The 19,325-nt window shown below is 37.0% G+C and overlaps 1 protein-coding gene across 5 annotated transcripts in view; it reads left to right on the forward strand.

Moving 5' to 3' along the window:
- The window catches only part of TOGARAM1 (TOG array regulator of axonemal microtubules 1), a 97,963-nt gene that overhangs the window by 73,839 nt on the left and 4,799 nt on the right, over window positions 1-19,325 (forward strand). The window contains exons 14-20 of one of the 5 annotated variants that reach the window (XM_023741982.1): window positions 1,223-1,328; window positions 5,769-6,004; window positions 6,417-6,575; window positions 9,359-9,485; window positions 11,744-11,862; window positions 16,666-16,855; window positions 18,265-18,484. In XM_023741982.1, coding sequence (XP_023597750.1) covers window positions 1,223-1,328; window positions 5,769-6,004; window positions 6,417-6,575; window positions 9,359-9,485; window positions 11,744-11,862; window positions 16,666-16,855; window positions 18,265-18,484 — 1,157 coding nt within the window. The other 4 variants (XM_023741983.1, XR_002825830.1, XM_023741985.1 and 1 more) reach the window with 4 other exon arrangements.

The following is a 19,325-nucleotide window of genomic DNA, read 5'->3' on the forward strand; positions in this document are numbered from 1 at the left end:
TGGTCAGATAATTAAAAAGAATTACAAGTTACAGAAACATCTAATGGTGGTTTTCTGCTCTTGGATAACATACTCACCAATAAGGTAACAGGTTGTTACTTTCCTTCCTTCATTTAAAAAATTTTTTTTTTTTTTATTGTGGTAAAATATACATAATAAAAATTTATCATTTAACTATTTCAAAGTGTAAATTCATTGGAATTAGGTACATTTACAGTGTGTATAACCATCACCACTATCTAGTTCCAGAACTTCTCTTCGTACCCATTAAGTAGTCATTTTCCATTTCCCTTCCATCCCCTCAGTCCCTAGAAACCACTTATCTGCTTTCTGTCTCTACAGATTTGCCTCTTCTAGACATTTCAGATAAATAAAATCATACAATATGTTGTCCTTTGTTTCTGGCTTCTTTCACTTAGCATAATGTTTTCAAGGTTCATCACATGTTTTAGCATATGTCAATACTTCATTTCTTTTTATAGCTGAATAATATTCCCTTGTATGGATATACTACATTTTATTTATCCACTCATCCATGATGGATATTGGGGTTGTTTCTATCTTTTGGTTATTGTGAGTAGTGCTGCTATGTACATTTGTGTAGAATTTTTTGTTTGTATACCTACTTCTAATTCTTTTGAATATATACCTAGGAGTGGAATTGCAGGTGCATATGCTAATTCTATGTTGAACTTACTGAGGGACCTCCAAACTGTCTTCCACAGCAGATGCAACATTTTACATTTCCACCAGCAAGGAATGATGGTTTCAGTTTCTGTACATGCTGGACACTTTTTTTTTTAATATGGCCATCATAGTGGGTGTGAAATGGTATATCATTGTGGTTTTGATCTCCCTCCATTTCTACCTTACTGTTTCCCTCATCTTTTGTTTGTCATTCCTTTCCCTTCTTCTACTGTTTAGAAGGAATATGACATTCTTATTAGAGGGAGATATGTTCTTTTTTTAAAAAGAATGAACTTAGTTTGATTGTCAATAGTGGTTTTGACCCCTAAAAGATCTTCTGAATCACAAAAGAGACCTGTATTGGAGTAAACAATCTCTATATATTTTTTATTTGAGATTCCTAAATGATGAGGGAAAATGGGCAAGTTTTCTTCATTGGCAATATAGAATGCACAAAAAATAAGACATCTGAGATCTTGTTCCAGTTGAGCCTCATTTAATTAATGTTTTTGTCATTTGTTTCTTTTTCTCATAGGGAGAAGAAAATTGAAGGACTGAATTTTATTAGATGCTTGGCTGCTTTTCATTCTGAAATATTGAACACAAAGTTGCATGAAACAAGCTTTGCAGTAGTTCAAGAGGTATTTTTCAGCTTTTGTTTGAATAACAATAAATATGCCACATTTATTTGATCTTTTAAAAAAAATCTCTCACAACTATGGTAACTACCATAGCACAGACAGTCCTGCAACGATATAATCAACAAACAGTAACCTACGAATTGATACATAGATAGATATGCCAAGAGGTGAGGGAGTGGGTAAGGGAACACACCCACTGGCAGATGCAGGTTCGGAGGTGCAAATTTCTAAATACATGACTGTAGGTGCTCCTCATATATTGATATAAACAATAGAACACACAAGTGGCACAGTTGGGGAAACCTCTTAGTCTGACACCTCATGGGATGAAGTTCCCAGGCTCGAAGGCAAAGGACCGTAGACTCCGGAGACATCTACATCAATTGGCACAGCATAGTTCTTAAAGACAGTATCCTACATCCTACTTTGGTGAGTAGTATCTGGTGTCTTAAAAGCTTGCGAGCGGCCATCTGAAATATAACTATCAGTCTCTTCTAGTCTGGAGCAAAGGAGAGGGAAAAATACGAAAGAACCAAGGGAGCAATTAGTCCAGAGGACTAACGGACCACATGAACCACAGCCTACATGACCCCAAGACCAGAAGAACTAGATGGTACCTGGCTACACTCCCGACCACTCTGACTGGGATTACAACAGAGGGTCCCAGACAGAACGGGAGAAAATGTAAAACAAATGATCAGATTCACAAAAAAGACCAGACTTACTGATCTGACAGAGACTGGAGGAACCCCTGAGACTATGGCCCCCTGGACACCCTTTTAACTCAGACTTCAAGCTACTCCCGAAGTTCATCTTTCAGCCAAAGATTACACAGGCCTGTAAGACAAATAATACACGTGAGGAATGTGATCCTCAGATCGATCAAGTATAGGAGATCAAATGGGCAACACCTGCCCAGGAACAAAGACAAGAAGGCGGGAGGGGACAGGAAAAGTGAGCAATGGACACGGTGAACCCAGGGTGGAAAGGGAAAGGGGGACAGTGCTGACACGATGTGGGATTGCAGCCAATTTCGTGAAATAATTTGTGTATAAATTTTTAAATGAGAAACTAATTTGCCCTGTAAACTTTCACCTAAATCAGAATTTTACAAAAAGCCTAAGAGGGTGGGGGGGATAGAACTATATGGGATCAAAGTGATAACAGCAACTTGAAAGATTAGATAGGAACCTTAGGGGACAGTGAGTTTATGTTAATGAGGGAGGAACAACTCAGAAAAGGAGGGTGAGAATAGCTGCACAACTGGAAGAATGTAATCAGTGTCACTGAATTGTACATGTAAAGACTGTTGAATTCATGTATATTTTGCTATGTCTATTCTCAACAACAACAAAATAAAACTAAAAAAAAAACTCTACTAAATAATATGAGTAGGCATACATGTAGCTGAAGTAACCCTTTCCTTATTTTGAAACATTTTAAAAATATATTAGGTGATTTTAGGACATTTGGCGCAGTGGTTAAGAGAGAGGCTGCTAACCAAGAGATCAGCAGTTAGAATCCACCAGCCGCTCCTTGGAAACCCTATGGAACAGTTCTATTCTGTCCTACAGGGTCGCTATGAGTAGGAATCGACTCGACAACGATGGGTTTGGTTTGAGTTTTTTATATTAAAATGTATAACTTTAGGGGACCTCATACCATCAAGAAAGCAGTGTCAGGAGCAGAGTGCGTCCTTTGGACAGGGGTCCCTATGCCAAGAAGCTTCTAGTCCTGGGGAACACTGATGAGAAGGCTGAGAGAGAGAAAGCCTTCCCCTGGAGCTGACACCTTGAATTTGGACTTTTAGCCTACTTTACTGTAAGGAAATAAACTTCTGTTCGTTAAAACCATCCACTTGTGGTATTTCTGTTATAGCAGCACTAGATGACAAAGACAGAATTTGGTACCGAGAGAGTGGGGTGCTGCTCTAACAGATACCTAAAATGTGGAAGCGGTTTTAAAACTGTGAATGGATAGACGTGCGGCAGTGACAGAGGACCAGCAGCAGAAGAGAACCTACAGCAGCAGAGAAGCAGCAGCGGCAGAGAACCAACAGCAACAGAACCAGGAGACCGGTGAAAGATGGCGCTGGAGCCAACCCACAGAGCGAGAGAGCTGAATGCCTGTGAGCAGAAGGCTTCCTGGCAGAGTGGGGTGCCTCTGGGCACTTATCGGTGGATCTAGGCTTGCTGACCCATGGAGCGAGAGAGCTGAGTGTCTGTGTGCACGAGGCTTTCTGGCTGAGTGCGGTGCCTCCGGGCACTTATACTGGTGGAGCTACAGAGCTTTGGAACACTTGCCTCAGCAGGGCAGATGCGGGCATGAGGCCTGAGGGCCAAGAGGGCACAGGAAACAGAAGCAGAAGCTGAAGAGACAAGGGACACAAGAAGCCAAGCTGCCTCAGTCTCAAAAGATTGGCTGGTTTCCTTCAACATATGTAGAAGAGGAAGGCGTCCAGTGACAGCAGGAACCAGACCCACGGATTTTCTCGGAAGAGTTGCTCCAGCTCTGAAGTCGGTCTCTAGCTCCATGACTCAGAGGGAAAATGCCCGCCAACTTTCCAGGATTCAGCAGCCCTAGGGGTGGGGTGGGTGTTCAGTGTCCTAACCATGAATTTGCATGGTCCTTGTGACATGCACGGGGCATGCTACTTGTACATAGAGGAAACCTAGGCTAGCCCTGCTGAGGGTGCCATCACCCAGAGCACCAAGGGGGTGGGTGCTCACGGCGTTACGGACAGACCCTGGGTGACTGCTGAGTCCAGAGCACATCGCTTGCCCGTCCTGCTGAGATGGTGTCCAGGAGCCTGGGTTTAAGCAGCAGAGGCTGTCCCCGGGAGGGCTGGGGATGAGGGAGGACTGCCCCAGGCCCTCCTGCTCAGCCCGGATGCTCAGCCCACCTGTTACCTGCTGTTTGCTCTGACTCTCAGGGCGAGGCTCCGGTCCTTGAGAGGCAGGAGGGTCCAGGGCCAGCTGTCTGCTGTGACCCCTGCTCAGCCGGGCTGTGCTTGGGTATAGAAGAAGAGAGCATTGCAGGGGGGTTCTGTGCAGCACCCCCGGCTCCCAGGACTTCCCCTTGACGTCCATACTGTCCTCAGCACCGGGGAAAGTGGGGACCCCACGAGACTGGCCTCTCTCAGGTAGGGGCCTTAGGAAAAATGAAGTTGCTGACCCTACTGCCCAGTCAATGGTACTGTCCTACCCCTTGCCCTGAGAGTCCCTCCCCGAATCCCAAGAATGTGTCTGCCCTGCCCTGCTGCCAGGCACATCCAAATTTTGAAGCCCCTAAAATGGGCCAGGAAGACAACAGTGGTTTTCCCCTCTCTGGGTCCCTGCTGCTCACATCCCTCCCCAGAAGGAGACCCTCCATCGCTCATACCCAGGCAGACCCCTCTGGGCTCCCTGGATCCTGCAAGGTGTCCCTAAAGGTCTTCCCAGCCTTTGCACAGGGTGTCTGTTCCAGATCTTTCTCCAGAGGGCTCCTGCAACCTGTAAACCAGGCCCAGGGCCAGCCCAAAATACGTGCCCTTGGGGGGTACTTCTATTCCCTTTCTTCCCTCTTCCTGGCATCTCCTGGCCTTTGACCTCTGACTGGCATGGCCAAACCCCATTTTCTCTGCCCTCAGGTTGCATGAGACCTAGTAACATTGTCTCCCTCTGAGCTGCATGCCAAAGTTGCTTTGAGGCCCGGTCCCCAGGCGGCCCCCTTTCCCTCTGGTCAGCTGCATGGCTCTGTGTGAGGAGGTGGGCTGGGTGCTGGGGAGGCTGGTCCCTGCTGGGGAGGGTGCTGGTTACTGCACTGCAGCCTGGGGGTTCCTTTCTGAGCTCAGCCTTGTGACCTCCAGCCTGGGATCACACACCCATCATCCTGGGGCATGGAGAAGAGGCAGGGGGTGCCAGAAAGATGATGCTCACCAAGGGGAATAGAGAAGAAAGCCTGGAGAGGCTGGAGAAGTGAGGGAGATGCTTGGGGCCGGTGGGGCAAGAAGGGCACAAAGTTTGGTCTTGGAGGGAGTGTTCTGGGATCCTTATCTGTCACGTGCACCAAGCACTTTGAGAGTGACCTTTGGCTCAACTGGCCTGGCCAGGAGCAGGGAGGGAGCAGGGAAGAAACCAGCCTCCTTGTGTTTACTGTTGTTGGAAACTTTTTTATTTTGGCTTGTTTGTTTTTTTAAGGGGAAAAAGTTTGTAATTATTTCATCCAAATCCCCCATTATATACCTGTGAACAATAGGAAAAGATTTTATAATAGCAAGAAAATGATGTATATTTTAGTTCCTCACACAAGTCATCATGATAATGAAGTGTACTTAGAAAAAAAAAAGTAGAGCCCTCGTTTTTGTAAAAGAAGAACTTTAATGGTAAAATTGTTTTCAAAGTTATTATTACTGAATTTCTTTCAGACTCAGCAAAATATACCTTGGTGAATTTTTTTTAGGTGAAAAATTTACGCTCTGGAGTTTCTCGTGCTGCTGTGGTCTGTTTAAGTGATCTTTTCACGTACCTGAAAAAGAGCATGGATCAAGAGCTAGATACTACAGTAAAAGTTTTGTTACACAAGGCTGGAGAATCTAATACATTTATAAGAGAAGATGTTGACAAAGCATTGAGGGCGATGGTTAATAATGTAACTCCTGCACGTGCAGTCATTTCTCTTATCAATGGAGGGCAAAGGTAATGTTCAAAATAATCTTGAAATGTCCTTAAACTAAAAAGAGAATTGTTTGCAATCTTGAGTGTAGGAAAAAGCAGATTTTAATGTCATTTCAGCCGAAAAATAAAATATGTTAATAACTCCTATGTGATAGGCATCATGTCAGGTGCTGAGCATACAAAGAATAGTGATAGTTATGCTAATGATATTGCTTACATTCATAGATCTGGAAATAAATAAATGTCAGTAATTGTGAGATTTGTTGTTTTTAACTTCTTAGTGAGGGATAGCTAATGCAAATAATTTATCACTTTAGCCTGCAAGGATGGTTGTTGAGGGATAGGAACAGTTTAATCATTTAACTTTAAAGATAGATCTCTGGAAAATAGTTCATACATCAACTTTGTTTTAATTGACCGTGTTTTTTTGTAGCCACTTACACATAGCAGTCAGAAGATGTACAGCTCAGCACTTATCAGATGTACTGGAATGTATGGAACCAGAACGTGTTTTATCTGGAACAAAGGATATGGCTGACCGTATATTACCAGCTGCTGCTAAATTTGCCCAGGACAGTTCACAAGAAACCAGGTGAATAGGTGATAATAATATTTGCTAAATCTTTTAATATAAGGGCTTAAAAGTAGAAAACAATGGTTAAAGAATGAACATTTTTCTAAATGGAGAAGTAGGGTCCCCAGGGATTGGTGCTGGGGAATGGTTGTATTTAACAAATTTGTAAATGATCTTGAGTGAGTGCCCAGTGAATTCTCCAGAATTACAGATGACAGTGCATACTTTTGGGTAGTTGAGATGCCAAGTCACAAGGATGAGTTAACATGAAAACGGCTCAAGACTATGTGAGTGGGCAGAAAATTAACAGAGGAATTTTAGTGTGGGCAAGTGTAAGGTAATGCAGTTTGGCAGGAATGATATATTTTCTAAGCTATCAGGCATATTAAGGACATAGGCGCACATGAAAAATATAGGAAGCAAAATAGAAGACAATAAATTATCCCCTGAAATATGTGATATCTGCACTTAGGATACACCATGAATTTTTAATTGCTGTACTTGAAGTTGAAGAACACTCAGAGAAAGATGACAAAATAATTAAGATGGGAGCACTACCATAGTTGTGATAGTGACGGAAATTTTAGACAAAATCAGAACCTAGGCACTGTTTGACCTTAAGCAAGTTACTTAACCTCTCTTAGCCTCTGTTTCCTCATCTGTAAAATTAGGAGGGTTAGACTAGGTGACGTCCAATGTCCCATACAAATCTGAAATTTCATGACAATTATGTATGAAGATATATTTGAAGGGAGGAGGGAGGATCCTGAGTTCATAGAGATTAAAGTATAATGAAGGATATCAAATTTTTAATATTTTAAGACAAAGTCTGTTACTTTAGGTAGTTGAAGTTTATCTTGTGGAAATTATTATACCAAAAGCTAATGCAGAAAGTAAATGTATTAGTTTTTTATTGCTGCAGAACAAATTACCACAGACTTAACATCTTGAAGCAACACAGATTTATGAGCTTGCAGATTTTTAGATCAGAAATTCAGCGTGGTTCAACTGGGTTCTCTGCTTAGGGAGTCACAAGGCTGAAATGAAGGTGATGACTGTGCTGGGATTTTACCTAGAGGCTCTGTGGAAGAATGCACTTCAAGCTCATTCAGGTTGTGGGCTAAATTCAATTTCTTGTAGTTACAAGACTGACATCCCCATCTCCTGCTGGCTTCAGCCAGGTTCTCTCTCAGCTCCTTAAGGCCACCCATATTCCATCTCAGACACCCCCCTCCATCTTCAAGCCAGCAAACAAGGTTTGTTGAATCTCCCTCATGCATAGAATTACTCTGACTTCCTGTTCCACTGTCAGCTGCAGAAAGCACTCTGGTTTTAAAGACTCAGATTAGACCCACCCAGATAATCTCTCTATCTTAAAAGTCAACAGTGCCACATACGGTAACAATCCTGGGAGGGATACCTCATCATATTCACAGATTCCAGAGATTAGGGCAGGTCATCATGATAGACTGGTTAAGAACAAAAAAAAATTGATAGCGCTTGTTTTGTGTACATCTTTACTTAATTTTTCCTTAATAGTATTGTCATTATCCCAACACATTTTGGCGTTTCTTACATTCTTATTTGAAGTTTCAAAATTATAAAATGGTTACAATTTTCAAGTTTTAGTGTTTCTCACATTTTATGTCCCTATGGCTTGCTTGCTTGTTTGTTTTAACCTTTCCTATATCCTCACGCCCTATAGTGGACCTACAGTCCTCAACATCCCAGGCTAAAAATTAGAATTGTCCTTGAAATCATAATTGATTAGGAGCTACTTATCTGAGTGTAGACCTTATACTGGTTGTGGGGAGAGAAATAATATTTATTCTTTGACATCACGTAACTTTCCTCCCTTTTTGCAATTGTATTACATTTGAAGGGGTCTGGTTTGATGTTGATAACCCCGAGATAATCTTGCACCCCCCCCAAAAAAAAACCTTGCCTTCTCTGGTTCTTCTAGTCCCATGCATTCCAAGTTATAGACAAAAATATTACTATAATTTATTTTAGGTCCAGGCTCCGTTGAAGACAGGACAGAAGTCTATGTGGTATTATTAGGTACTGTAACAGTCCAAAAATATCTCCAATACGCACTTCCATGCTATCTGAAATTTCACTAATAGAATGATATCTTGGCTTAAGGTATTGTACTAAGAAGATTTTTAAAAAATTTGTATAACATAAAAACCTAGTCCATAAAGTATTATAACATTCATTAACATGTCAGCATGTTTGGAGAGTATTATAACATTCGTTAACAAGGTTATCAGCTAACCTTGCATGTATTTTAGAAAGCAGAGAATAGGTTTTTGACGAATTGGAACCCAAGAAAGTTTTGGCTAGAGGAAAATGAAAGAGAAGGTCAGAAATACAAGACCTAGGGAGACTTGACTCAGGCCAGAACATCTGGTTAGCAGGTAAGCAGCAAAAGGTCACTGGGCAACCAGGCCAGGACAAAGACAAACTTCTCCTACCTCTCAGTTCTGCCACATGCTAGCTTTGATATGGATACTAGGTTGCCTTAAAAAGAAAGAGCCTTTGGCTCTCCATCTGACCTATGGCTAAAAGATTGGAAGCTAGAGTGATTTAAAAGAAAAAAAGGGGAGGGGGGTTGGGACAGGAGAATCCAATACTCTTTGGTTCAGTTAGTATAATTACATTTCAGTGGCTTACTTAAAATAGGTTTGGAGATCTTGATGTTGATAGATTTTTTTCTATTGAAAATATTTTCAGTCAAGATCAGAAACTGAGATTGTTGATATATGCAAAGTATTTAAGTATTTCTCAAATATCCGTAGGTATTATGGTCGAAAGATGCTTTTCCTCATGATGTGTCATCCTAACTTCGATAAAATGCTTGAAAAGTATGTCCCATCTAAAGATTTACCCTATATTAAGGAATCTGTTAAAAACTTACGGCAAAAGGTATGTGGAAAAAATTTGTTTTGTAATCATCTTTAAAAGCAAAGTTTATTTCCCCAGGAACATAAAGAATAGAAATCAATCTTTCATTACTGCTCTATTAACCATCCACAGTTTATCTACATATAGTAGCATTTCAACAACTGTAGTACTGAATAAACATACGTAGTGCAGGCATGGGAAGTAAATATTTATTGAACAGAAACATGATGTTTGGTAGAATGTAGTGCGGCATATTGGAGTTACAAGCCTGCATTTGAGTCACAACTCAGAGAGTTAGGAAGTATGTAATTTTAGGCATCTCACTTTATTTCACTAACCAGAGCTTTTATTTTTATAAAACGAGGATAGTATGTTTTCCATGCTTGGTGCCTGCTTTATTTACCATGTATGTTCTACTGTAAGAGCTCTTAGCATGCTGCAGAGAATTTATAGGGAGCTCCTTTAGGGTAAATGCTGTACCTTATCCTAGTGGCTAATGGGGATTCAGTAATGTCTGTTGAATGAACGACTGACGGAATGCCAAGTGGAATGTGCAGAGTGCCTTGTTAAAAAAGTAATTCATTTACATATTATTTTATTCAAAAATATGCTTAACTTAATGTAGAATTTTTCTATTATATGTCATTCCTCTCTGATAACCTTGGGCTAAGGATTCATTTGTGAAAGGATAATATTGCAAAGATGTGTGGTAATGTCTGTTTGAGAGCATTTTTCTGCTTATTGATCTTGAGAACTTGAGCTTAATTCATATAGAACTTATTAAACATAACCATGCCAAAAAATTATTTTACTAAAATGAGGCAGATTATATTCATGAGTCATTACATCTATCAGAAAAAAAGAGGTTTTAAATACTTCTTATCAAAATATTCACTCTCACACTCCTAATGTTGCATAGGAATTCAACTGTTTATGAACTGTATTCCGATTTTCTATATAGATTTTAAACTTCAAGAAGAGTAGTTATAAAATACAACATATTAATTTTTTTTATTGTAACAACAGCAAAAACAACCAAAAAATATATGTATTGATATGTATGTAGGCATATATGTGTATAGGTATGTTTATGTGAGTATATAGGTGTGTATATATAGGTATATGCATATGTATATGTATATGCATCTATGTGACTATGCATATATATTCATATATATAATAAAGCACATGGGGGCACAGTTACAGATACTTCCTAGATATAACCAAACACCTCATGGAATTAGTTTTCTGGATTTGAAGGTTTAGGACCATAGTCTTGTGGAAAGTCTCAGTTGATTTACATATATAGTTCATAAAGTTATGTTCTACATCCTAGTCTGGTGAGTAGTGTCTTGGGTCTTAAAAGCTTGGAGCAGACATCTAAGATATAACTATTGGTCTCTACTTGTCTGGGGCAAACACAAAGAAGGAGACTAGTCTACAGGACTAATAGTCTACATGAACTACCACAGCCTTGTTTACCCTGAGACTATAAGATCTAGATGGTGCCTAGCTATCACTACCAACTGTTCTAATCAAGGCCACAATTGATAGACTCGTGATAGAATGCAAAAAAAAAAAAAAAATGTGGAACAGAATCTCAAATTCCTTAAAAATAGACTTACTGGACTGGTTGAGACCAGAGGCCTCCCCAAGACTGTTTCCCTGAGATACTCTTCAAACCTTGAGCTGAAATATCCCCTGAGGTCGCCTTGTAGCTAAGTTACAGATCAGCTCACATAATAATGAATATCACCTGTAAGTACTGCACGCCTTTAAAAAATCACCTATATGAGACCAAATGGCCAATAATCACTTTAAAACCAACATGAAAATGTAAAGGGGCAGGGAAACTAGATGAATGGAAATAGAACAACCAGAGTAGAAATAATGAGAATGTTCACACATTGTGAAGAATGTAACCAGTGTCACTGAACAATTTGTATAGGAATTGTTAAGTGGGAACCTAAATTGTAGTGTAACCCTTCACCAAAAACACAATAAAATATTAGTTTAAAAATTTTTTTTTTTTTTTAAACAGTTTGTTTTACTAAGTCGGTATAAGTTCCTATTAGATCACATATTTTGTTCATTTACTACTGATTACAAGATATTTTACACAACCGATACCCTTTAAAGCGTAAATATAGCAGATTATTAAAATGCTTTCAATCATAAAAAGCAATGCTGGCTGTTATGAAAATTACATTATCTAAATTATTTCACTTAATTAGTTTTCAGACTTTTATTAGACTACTATTTTTTATATTTACTTATAGGGGTTTGGGGAGATACCACTAGATCCTCCTTCAGCAAAAGGAAGACGTTCTCATACAGGCAGTGTTGGAAATACAAGGTCATCATCTGTTTCTAGAGATGCTTTCAATTCAGCTGAAAGGTAGGGTCATTACATAGTCCATGTCGTTAGGGAAATCACTCCCTAGCGATAGTAGTCTGATTTGGATGTTTTCATGAACTATCCCAGGGGTATTAGTCAAAATTTAATGGAGTTTTAAAAGTTTGTAAGGGCATAGAAAGTGTGGGGTAATTAGATTTAATAAGGCAATTATATATTCACAACAACTTGCTTTTACATGCACTAAACATATTTGTATCCATTAGTAAATCTTCAGTGTTACCGAACTTGTCAATATTAGACCTATGTTGGACAACTCTGATTTTTTTTTTAATAAGGTTTACTTTTTTTTTACTGGTTATAAAAGTAATATATCATTATGGTTAATAAAAAAAAATCTTTAGAAAATACAAACATTAAAAGGGGAGTTTAAGCAAACATCCATAATTTCACTAACCAGAAAAAAACTACTCTCAGGTTTTTTCGGTTTGTTTATAAATATAATGGTATATACAGTTTTAGAACCTGCTTAAACTGTTTAACAATATTAAATTTATTCATTATACAACTGTTAAAAATCTTTCCAAAGTATTACTATGACCTCTCTGGTGTATTTTTAAATATATTTTGAACATTATACAAATATTGTATGAGTAGATACATAGATATCTGCCGTATTTTCTGTATTTGTATATCTTTGAAATATTTTATAAATTAAGATAATAAAGTTTATGAAAAATAAAAATCTATATGAAAATACATGGTTTAGAACCTTGCTAATCAAAATTCAGTCCACAGAACAGCCACATTGGCATCACCCAGGAGCTTGTTTGAAATGTAGAATCTTATACTCCCTCCAAACTTATTCAATCAGAATTTGCCATTTTCCCACATTAAGGTATAATTGCATAAGATCTTGAATCAGATACTTTGGTCAACAACCTTTTCTGGCATGCTCCAAAAAAACATTTTTTTAAAACATTTATTGAGAGCATGCTATATGCTAGGCCTTTTCTAATCACTTTAATGATGAGTTACTTGTTTGTAGAATGTCATTCAATTTGAGTTTGTCTGATATTTTATAACAGTTAGATTGAGCTTATTCATTTTCAGCAAGAATACCAAAAAAGTGATGTTATGCCCTTCTCAGTGCATCAGTCAGGAGGTTCATGATTTGTTATGTCATATTACTATTGATGTTAAATGTGATCATTTGGTTAAGTTGGTTTCTACCATGTTTCTTCACTATAAAGTTATTTTTTTCCCTTTGTAATTAATAAGTATCTTGGAATACTTAGAGACTAAAAAAATATTCTATTTATCATCATACTTTTGCCTGCTAATTTTAGCAACCATTGATATTTCTTGCATCATTATATATATATTTCTTTTTTACATAATGATGATTTTTATTTCGCTCATTCCTTCTGCATTTATTAGTTGAAATTCTTTTGTAAAAAAAAGAAAGAAAGAAAACTGTAGTTCTACTCTGACGTAGAGGATCACTGTGAGTTGGAATCAACTCAGTGGCAACAGGTTTTTTGTTTGTTTTGCCTCCACTTATTTATTTACTCGAGTATTTATTTATGTTAGTATGGACTAATGGATACTCATTTTATTCTGTGGGTTATAATTCAGTACTATCATTATTTATTACTTTGTTGTTCAAACTGTTCCAGCTTTGGGAGCTTCCTCAGATTGCCTGTTGTACTTTTCAGCATGCCCTTTCCTTTACTGAACACTTTCTTACTTTCTGACATCACAAGATTTTCCAGGATCATCATGCATTTATTTCCTCCTTTTTAATCTGTGTGTTTTTAATTTCTTTTTCTTGCCTTATTGTTGAACCGGCTAGAACATTGAATACAATGTTAAATAAAAGTGGTAAGAACAGATATTCTTACCCTTTTCCTAATGTTAGGGGCAAAACATTCAGTATTTCACCGTCAAGGATGATGTTAGTTGTAGGTTTCATATAAGCCCTTTATCAGGTTGAGGAAGTCCCCTTCTATTTCTAGTTTGAGAGTTTTTATCCTGAATGGTTGTTGAATTTTGTCATATGCTTTCTCAGTGTCCATTAATATAATCATATATTTTTCCTTTATTCTGTTACTATAGTGAATTACAGTGATTGATTTTCAAATATTTTTTAAAAAACTTACTTTCTTGGATTAGCTTAACTTGGTAGTGATGTTATATATTTAATTTATCATTGGATTTGATCTGGGTATTTCTGTGACTGTATTCATGAGGGATATTAGTCTAGTTTTTCTTGTCTTAATGTCTTTGGTTCTGGTATTGGTATAATGCTGGGTAATACCCTTGGGGTTTCTTTTTTAATTCATGGGTTATTTAGAAGAGTATTTAATTTACAAATATTTGGAGATTCTCTGAATATCTTTGTGTTATTCATTTTGAATTTAGTTCATGTCGGTGCTTCATATAGTTTCAGTCTTTTTTAATTTATTGAGACTTGTTTTATGGTCCAGCATGGGGTCTATCTTGGTGAATATTTTGTGTCTACTTCAAAGAATGTGTATTCTGCCCTGATTGGTCTTCTATATTCTTATGATTTTCTGTCTACTTGTATTAGTTGCTGAGAGTGTTAACAACTCCAACTGTATTTGTGGGTTGGTTTATTTATACTTTCAATTCTATCATTTTTTTGCTTCGTATATTTCATCTATTTAAAGTAGACAATTCAATAGTTTTTAGTTTATTCACTGAGTTATGCAACTATCATCATAATAAATTTTAGAGCATTTTCATAACCCCTAAAACCCAGTAGCAGTTACTCCCTGTTTCCCCACATACCTCCCCCATTTGCAACCATAGGCTATCTACTTTCTGTTTTTTGGTATTTGCTTGTTTTGTACATTTCATATAAATGGAATCATGCAATGCCTAATCTTTTGTGATTGGCTTCTTCGATTTAGCTAATGTTTTCAAGGTTTATCCATGCTGTAGATGTATCAATACTTCTTCCTTTTATGGCTAGATAATATTTTATTATATGGATATACCACATTTTGTTTATCCATTCATCAGTTCATAGACAATTTTTGTTTTTGTTTCTGTGGGCATATGTTTTCAGTTCTCTTGAGTATACACTTAGGAATGGAATTGCTGAGTCATGTGGTAACTCTGTATTTAATATTTTGAGGAACTGCCAGATTGTTTTCCAAAGCAGCTGTGCCATTTTACAATACCGCCAGCAGTGCATGAGGGTTCCAATTTCTCCACATCCTTGCCAACACTTGTTATTTTCTGTCTTTTTTATTGTAGCCATCCTAGTGGTTGTGAACTGGTATCACATAGAAGTTTTGACTTGCCTTATTTTTTTTAATTATGGTAAAATATAAGTAACCTCCCCATGGTACAGTTTGCATGCTTTATCATATGCAACTATATTTTCTCTCAAAAAAAAAATTGCTGTCAAGTCAATTCCGACTCATAGCAACCCTATAGGACAGAGTAGAACTGCTCTATAAGGTTTCAAAGGAGCAGCTGGTGAATTCGGACTGCTGACCTTTTCATTAGCAGCTGAGCACTTAACCACTGTACCACCAGGGCTCCCTTTCAAAGATACTTTTTAGCAATTAGATGGCTTCTTGAGGTTGTTGCTATTCTACTCTTTTCATTTATTTACCTTTATGTATTGTATAACCCTCAGTTTAAGTGCATATTTAATTCTCTATTTTTCTCTTTGTATAGAATTAATGATTTTACAAATTAACCTCAGATTAATTTATTTAAACAAGTTTAAAATATAGGAAAAATACATCTAGGATCTACATTTTAGTCACTATCCTGTGTTCACGTTCAGGATGATTCTGATATATCCTTTAATTACCACTCTTAAGACAGCCGTAGCATTGGTTTTAATAGTATTAATCATAGAAATAAAAGTAATTTTGGCAATTGTCACCATTGTGTTTAAGACCTGCCAATTTGCGTGGCTCTTTAGTTTCCAAAGGGATCATCATTTGCCACATTGACTTACCCCTTTATAGCCATGGAAAACATTGTGTGACTAACAGTCAATGCCATAGTAAATCCTGCTGTCTCATGTTTCTCATTTTCCCATGCATGTTTAAACCAGTTAACATAGCAGGCCTAAGACTGCTATCTTTAGAAAGGCTGGCTTGCAAGTTTAGCCCTTGGTTAGCATCTGGGAATTATTTTAGGAGTGTTTCCACCATTCTCTAACTAGTAAGTATGTTTTACTGTGCCTAAACTGTATGGACAAACAATATGATTTGTGCTGAAGACTTCTTTTTTTATGGGAGTATGGAATTTTGGTATGTGCTAGGCAAAGGATGCCTGTGTGACCAGCCCCCAAGAAAATCTTTGAGCATTAAGTCTCTTAGGTTCCCTGGTAGGCAACATTTCACACATGTTGTTACAATTCATTGCTGAAGGTATTAAACACTTTATCTCTAACGCTGTAAGGGGAAGACTCTTGGAAGTTTACACCTGATTTCCTATAGACTTCGCCCTATACACCTTTTCCTTTTACTGATTTTGCTTTTTATCCTTTCAGTGTAGTATATCTTAGCCACGAGTATGACTATATGCCGAATCCTGTGAGTCCTCCTAGCGAATCACCAAAACTGAGAGTGTTTTGAGACACTCGACACAGATATTATGATTGTAGATTACTTTCTATTGTAAAGAAAGATTACAGATTCTAGCCTTTAAAAGAAGTCTGAAAATAAATTTCATAGATCAAACAGAAGTATTTTGTGCATTTTTAAAAAATGAATGTACAAAGAAAATTATTTCTAATGTTTGTGTTTTTTTATGAGGAAGTTCCCAATTAAATTTACCTTTCTTTCACTTTAGAGAGGTAACTGAAGTTCGTGAAGTCACCAGAAAATCAGTTCCCCGTAATACCTTAGAAAGTACTGAGTACATTAAAGTCATAACGGGCTTATTAAATGCAAAAGACTTTCGTGATCGTATTAATGGGATTAAGCAGCTTTTATCAGATACTGAAAACAATCAAGAACTTGTTGTTGGAAACATTGTGAAGGTAAGTACCTTTCAAAATCAATTTTCATTTGAAATCTGTAGTTAATAAAATTCACTGGTATTAAAAAACTTTTAGTACTTTATATATGTATTATTTTAAGTTGTTAAAAAGAAATTTAGTGGAAAAAGTGGATTGCTTAGGTTTTGCTATGTTAAAAGCATGTTAGAACAATTCAAAGGAATTGAAAAAGAGAAAGTAAGAAAACAGCTGCTTATTTGTCTGAATTCTCCCTCTAGTTAGTAAGTATTTGAAAGCTCTGTAGTCTCAGAGCTCTCAGAGCCTGGCAGTCAATAAATATATGTTGAATAAATCAATAAATATTATAAAAATAAAGACATTTAAGAGACTTGATACTGCTTTAGAATAGATACTAAAACTTCTCATATGTGGATTAGAAATCTGTATATACTAATTTATACATTTAAGAATATAACCAGCAATAGCATAGGAGATACTAATAAATGATGGGGGTGCCAGAGCATGCATTATTTATGCATCTTCTGAATTCAGTTCAGTTAATTCTCTTAGTACTTACTAACGAAATTATTTTAGATTTGTATAATGTACATTAAGTTTAGCAAACATACCATAGCTACTCTTAATTCCAGTAGTGGTATCTTATAATATTCAAAAGAAAAGTACCATATTATGAACTTTTACGTGTGTCTTGGAGCCAGAAAGTTATATTTTCTAATATACTTTTGAGTAAAAGTAAATCTCTTGGGAAGACTTTTTAACATGAAAAATGATAGATTGATGGATAGATAAACAAACTTCAGAAGTTATTAGTTAATAGTCTCAGACTGATAGAGTATCTCTTCACTTACTTGACATGATTGTGACTTTATTATATCTTGAATTTATGAAAATTAAGGATTCTGAAGAAGAAAGAATAATTGTTAAAGTGATCAACCAGGTTAAGAGGCAATAATAAAAATGTAACTCTGAAATTGCCTCTAGAATTCTCATAACAGACTAAACTGAAACTAAGTCAGAGCTCTATAGTACAATTTACATTTCTACCTCTGCTATGAATAGAGCTAAAAATAGAAATTTTCCTTAAGTTCTTAGAGTTAGCTAAGCTAACCTGTACCTTCTAGAAAATAGCTTTTTATCACATTTACAGTGTTCCAAATTTCTCAACCTTAATTTATTAGGATATTTAAAGTCTTTGGAGGTGATTTTTGATGTGTTCTCTTTTTGGCAGGAAGATTCAAACACTTAGATTCAGCATCCAATTTTCATAAATTTACTATTATCTTAAGTTCAGGTTAAGTAAGATGTGTGTGTGCGTGTCTGTGTGTCTTTAAAGTAGAATAGGAGGAATACTATGAAATGCTACAGTGGAATTTAAATATAATAACTGTAAACATTATTTCACTTTAAGTAATTTACTAATTTACTTTCAGATATTTGATGCCTTTAAGTCTCGACTTCATGATTCCAATAGTAAAGTAAATCTGGTGGCTCTAGAAACAATGCACAAAATGATTCCTTTGCTTAGAGACAACTTATCTCCTATAATCAACATGCTAATTCCAGCAATAGTAGATAACAACCTGAATTCCAAGAATCCAGGGATCTATGCTGCTGCCACAAACGTTGTTCAGGCACTAAGTCAGCATGTAGGTAAGAAATCTTATTCCATATTATAAAGGTAAAATATCAAAATAAAAGAACAATTGTCAATCACCAATTATTCTTCCATTCTAATGTAACTTTTCGTTTTTGCATTTTTCTTTCTGATCCTACATATTTTTAATAAAACTAAAATCCTATTTGGTTTTTATCATTTAATATTGTCATAAATTTTTTTTGTTTTCTCAATAGTATTATAAATTATTTTTAATCATTAAATATCACCTCATTAAATTGACTTTCTCTTCCCTTATCTTAGCCTATTCGATTGTTTTTCTCTACCACAACCTCAACCTCACATCTTATACAAAATTAACTCAAAATGGATCATAGATTTAAATGTAAAACTTAACTATAAACTTTTAGAAAATAACATAGGATACCATCTTTGGGATCTTAGGGTTTGATGAAGAGTTGTTAGCCATGACACCAAAAGCACGATCCAAATAGAAAAATCAGTAAATTGGACTTCATCAAAATTAAAAATGATTGCCTTTCACCATGGTCTCGGGAAACATCTAGCTCAATTGGCATAACACAGTTTATAAAGACAGTGTTCTACATTCTACCTTGGTGAGTAGCGTCTGGGGTCTTAAAAGCCTGTGAGCAGCCATCTAAGATACTCCATTGGTCTCATCCCTTCGGGACCAAGGGAGAATAAAGAGAACAGGATACAAGGAAAAGATTAGTCTGAAGGACTAATTGTCCACAGCTACCAAGGCCTCCACCAGACTGAGTCCAGTACAGCTAGGTGGTGCCCGGCTACCACCACTGACTGCTCTGACCAGGATCACAACAGAGGGTTCTGGGCAAAGCTGGAGAAGGATGTAGA

Source organism: Trichechus manatus, unplaced genomic scaffold (assembly GCF_000243295.1).
Source record: "Trichechus manatus latirostris isolate Lorelei unplaced genomic scaffold, TriManLat1.0 scaffold00196, whole genome shotgun sequence".
Classification (NCBI taxonomy): domain Eukaryota; kingdom Metazoa; phylum Chordata; class Mammalia; order Sirenia; family Trichechidae; genus Trichechus; species Trichechus manatus.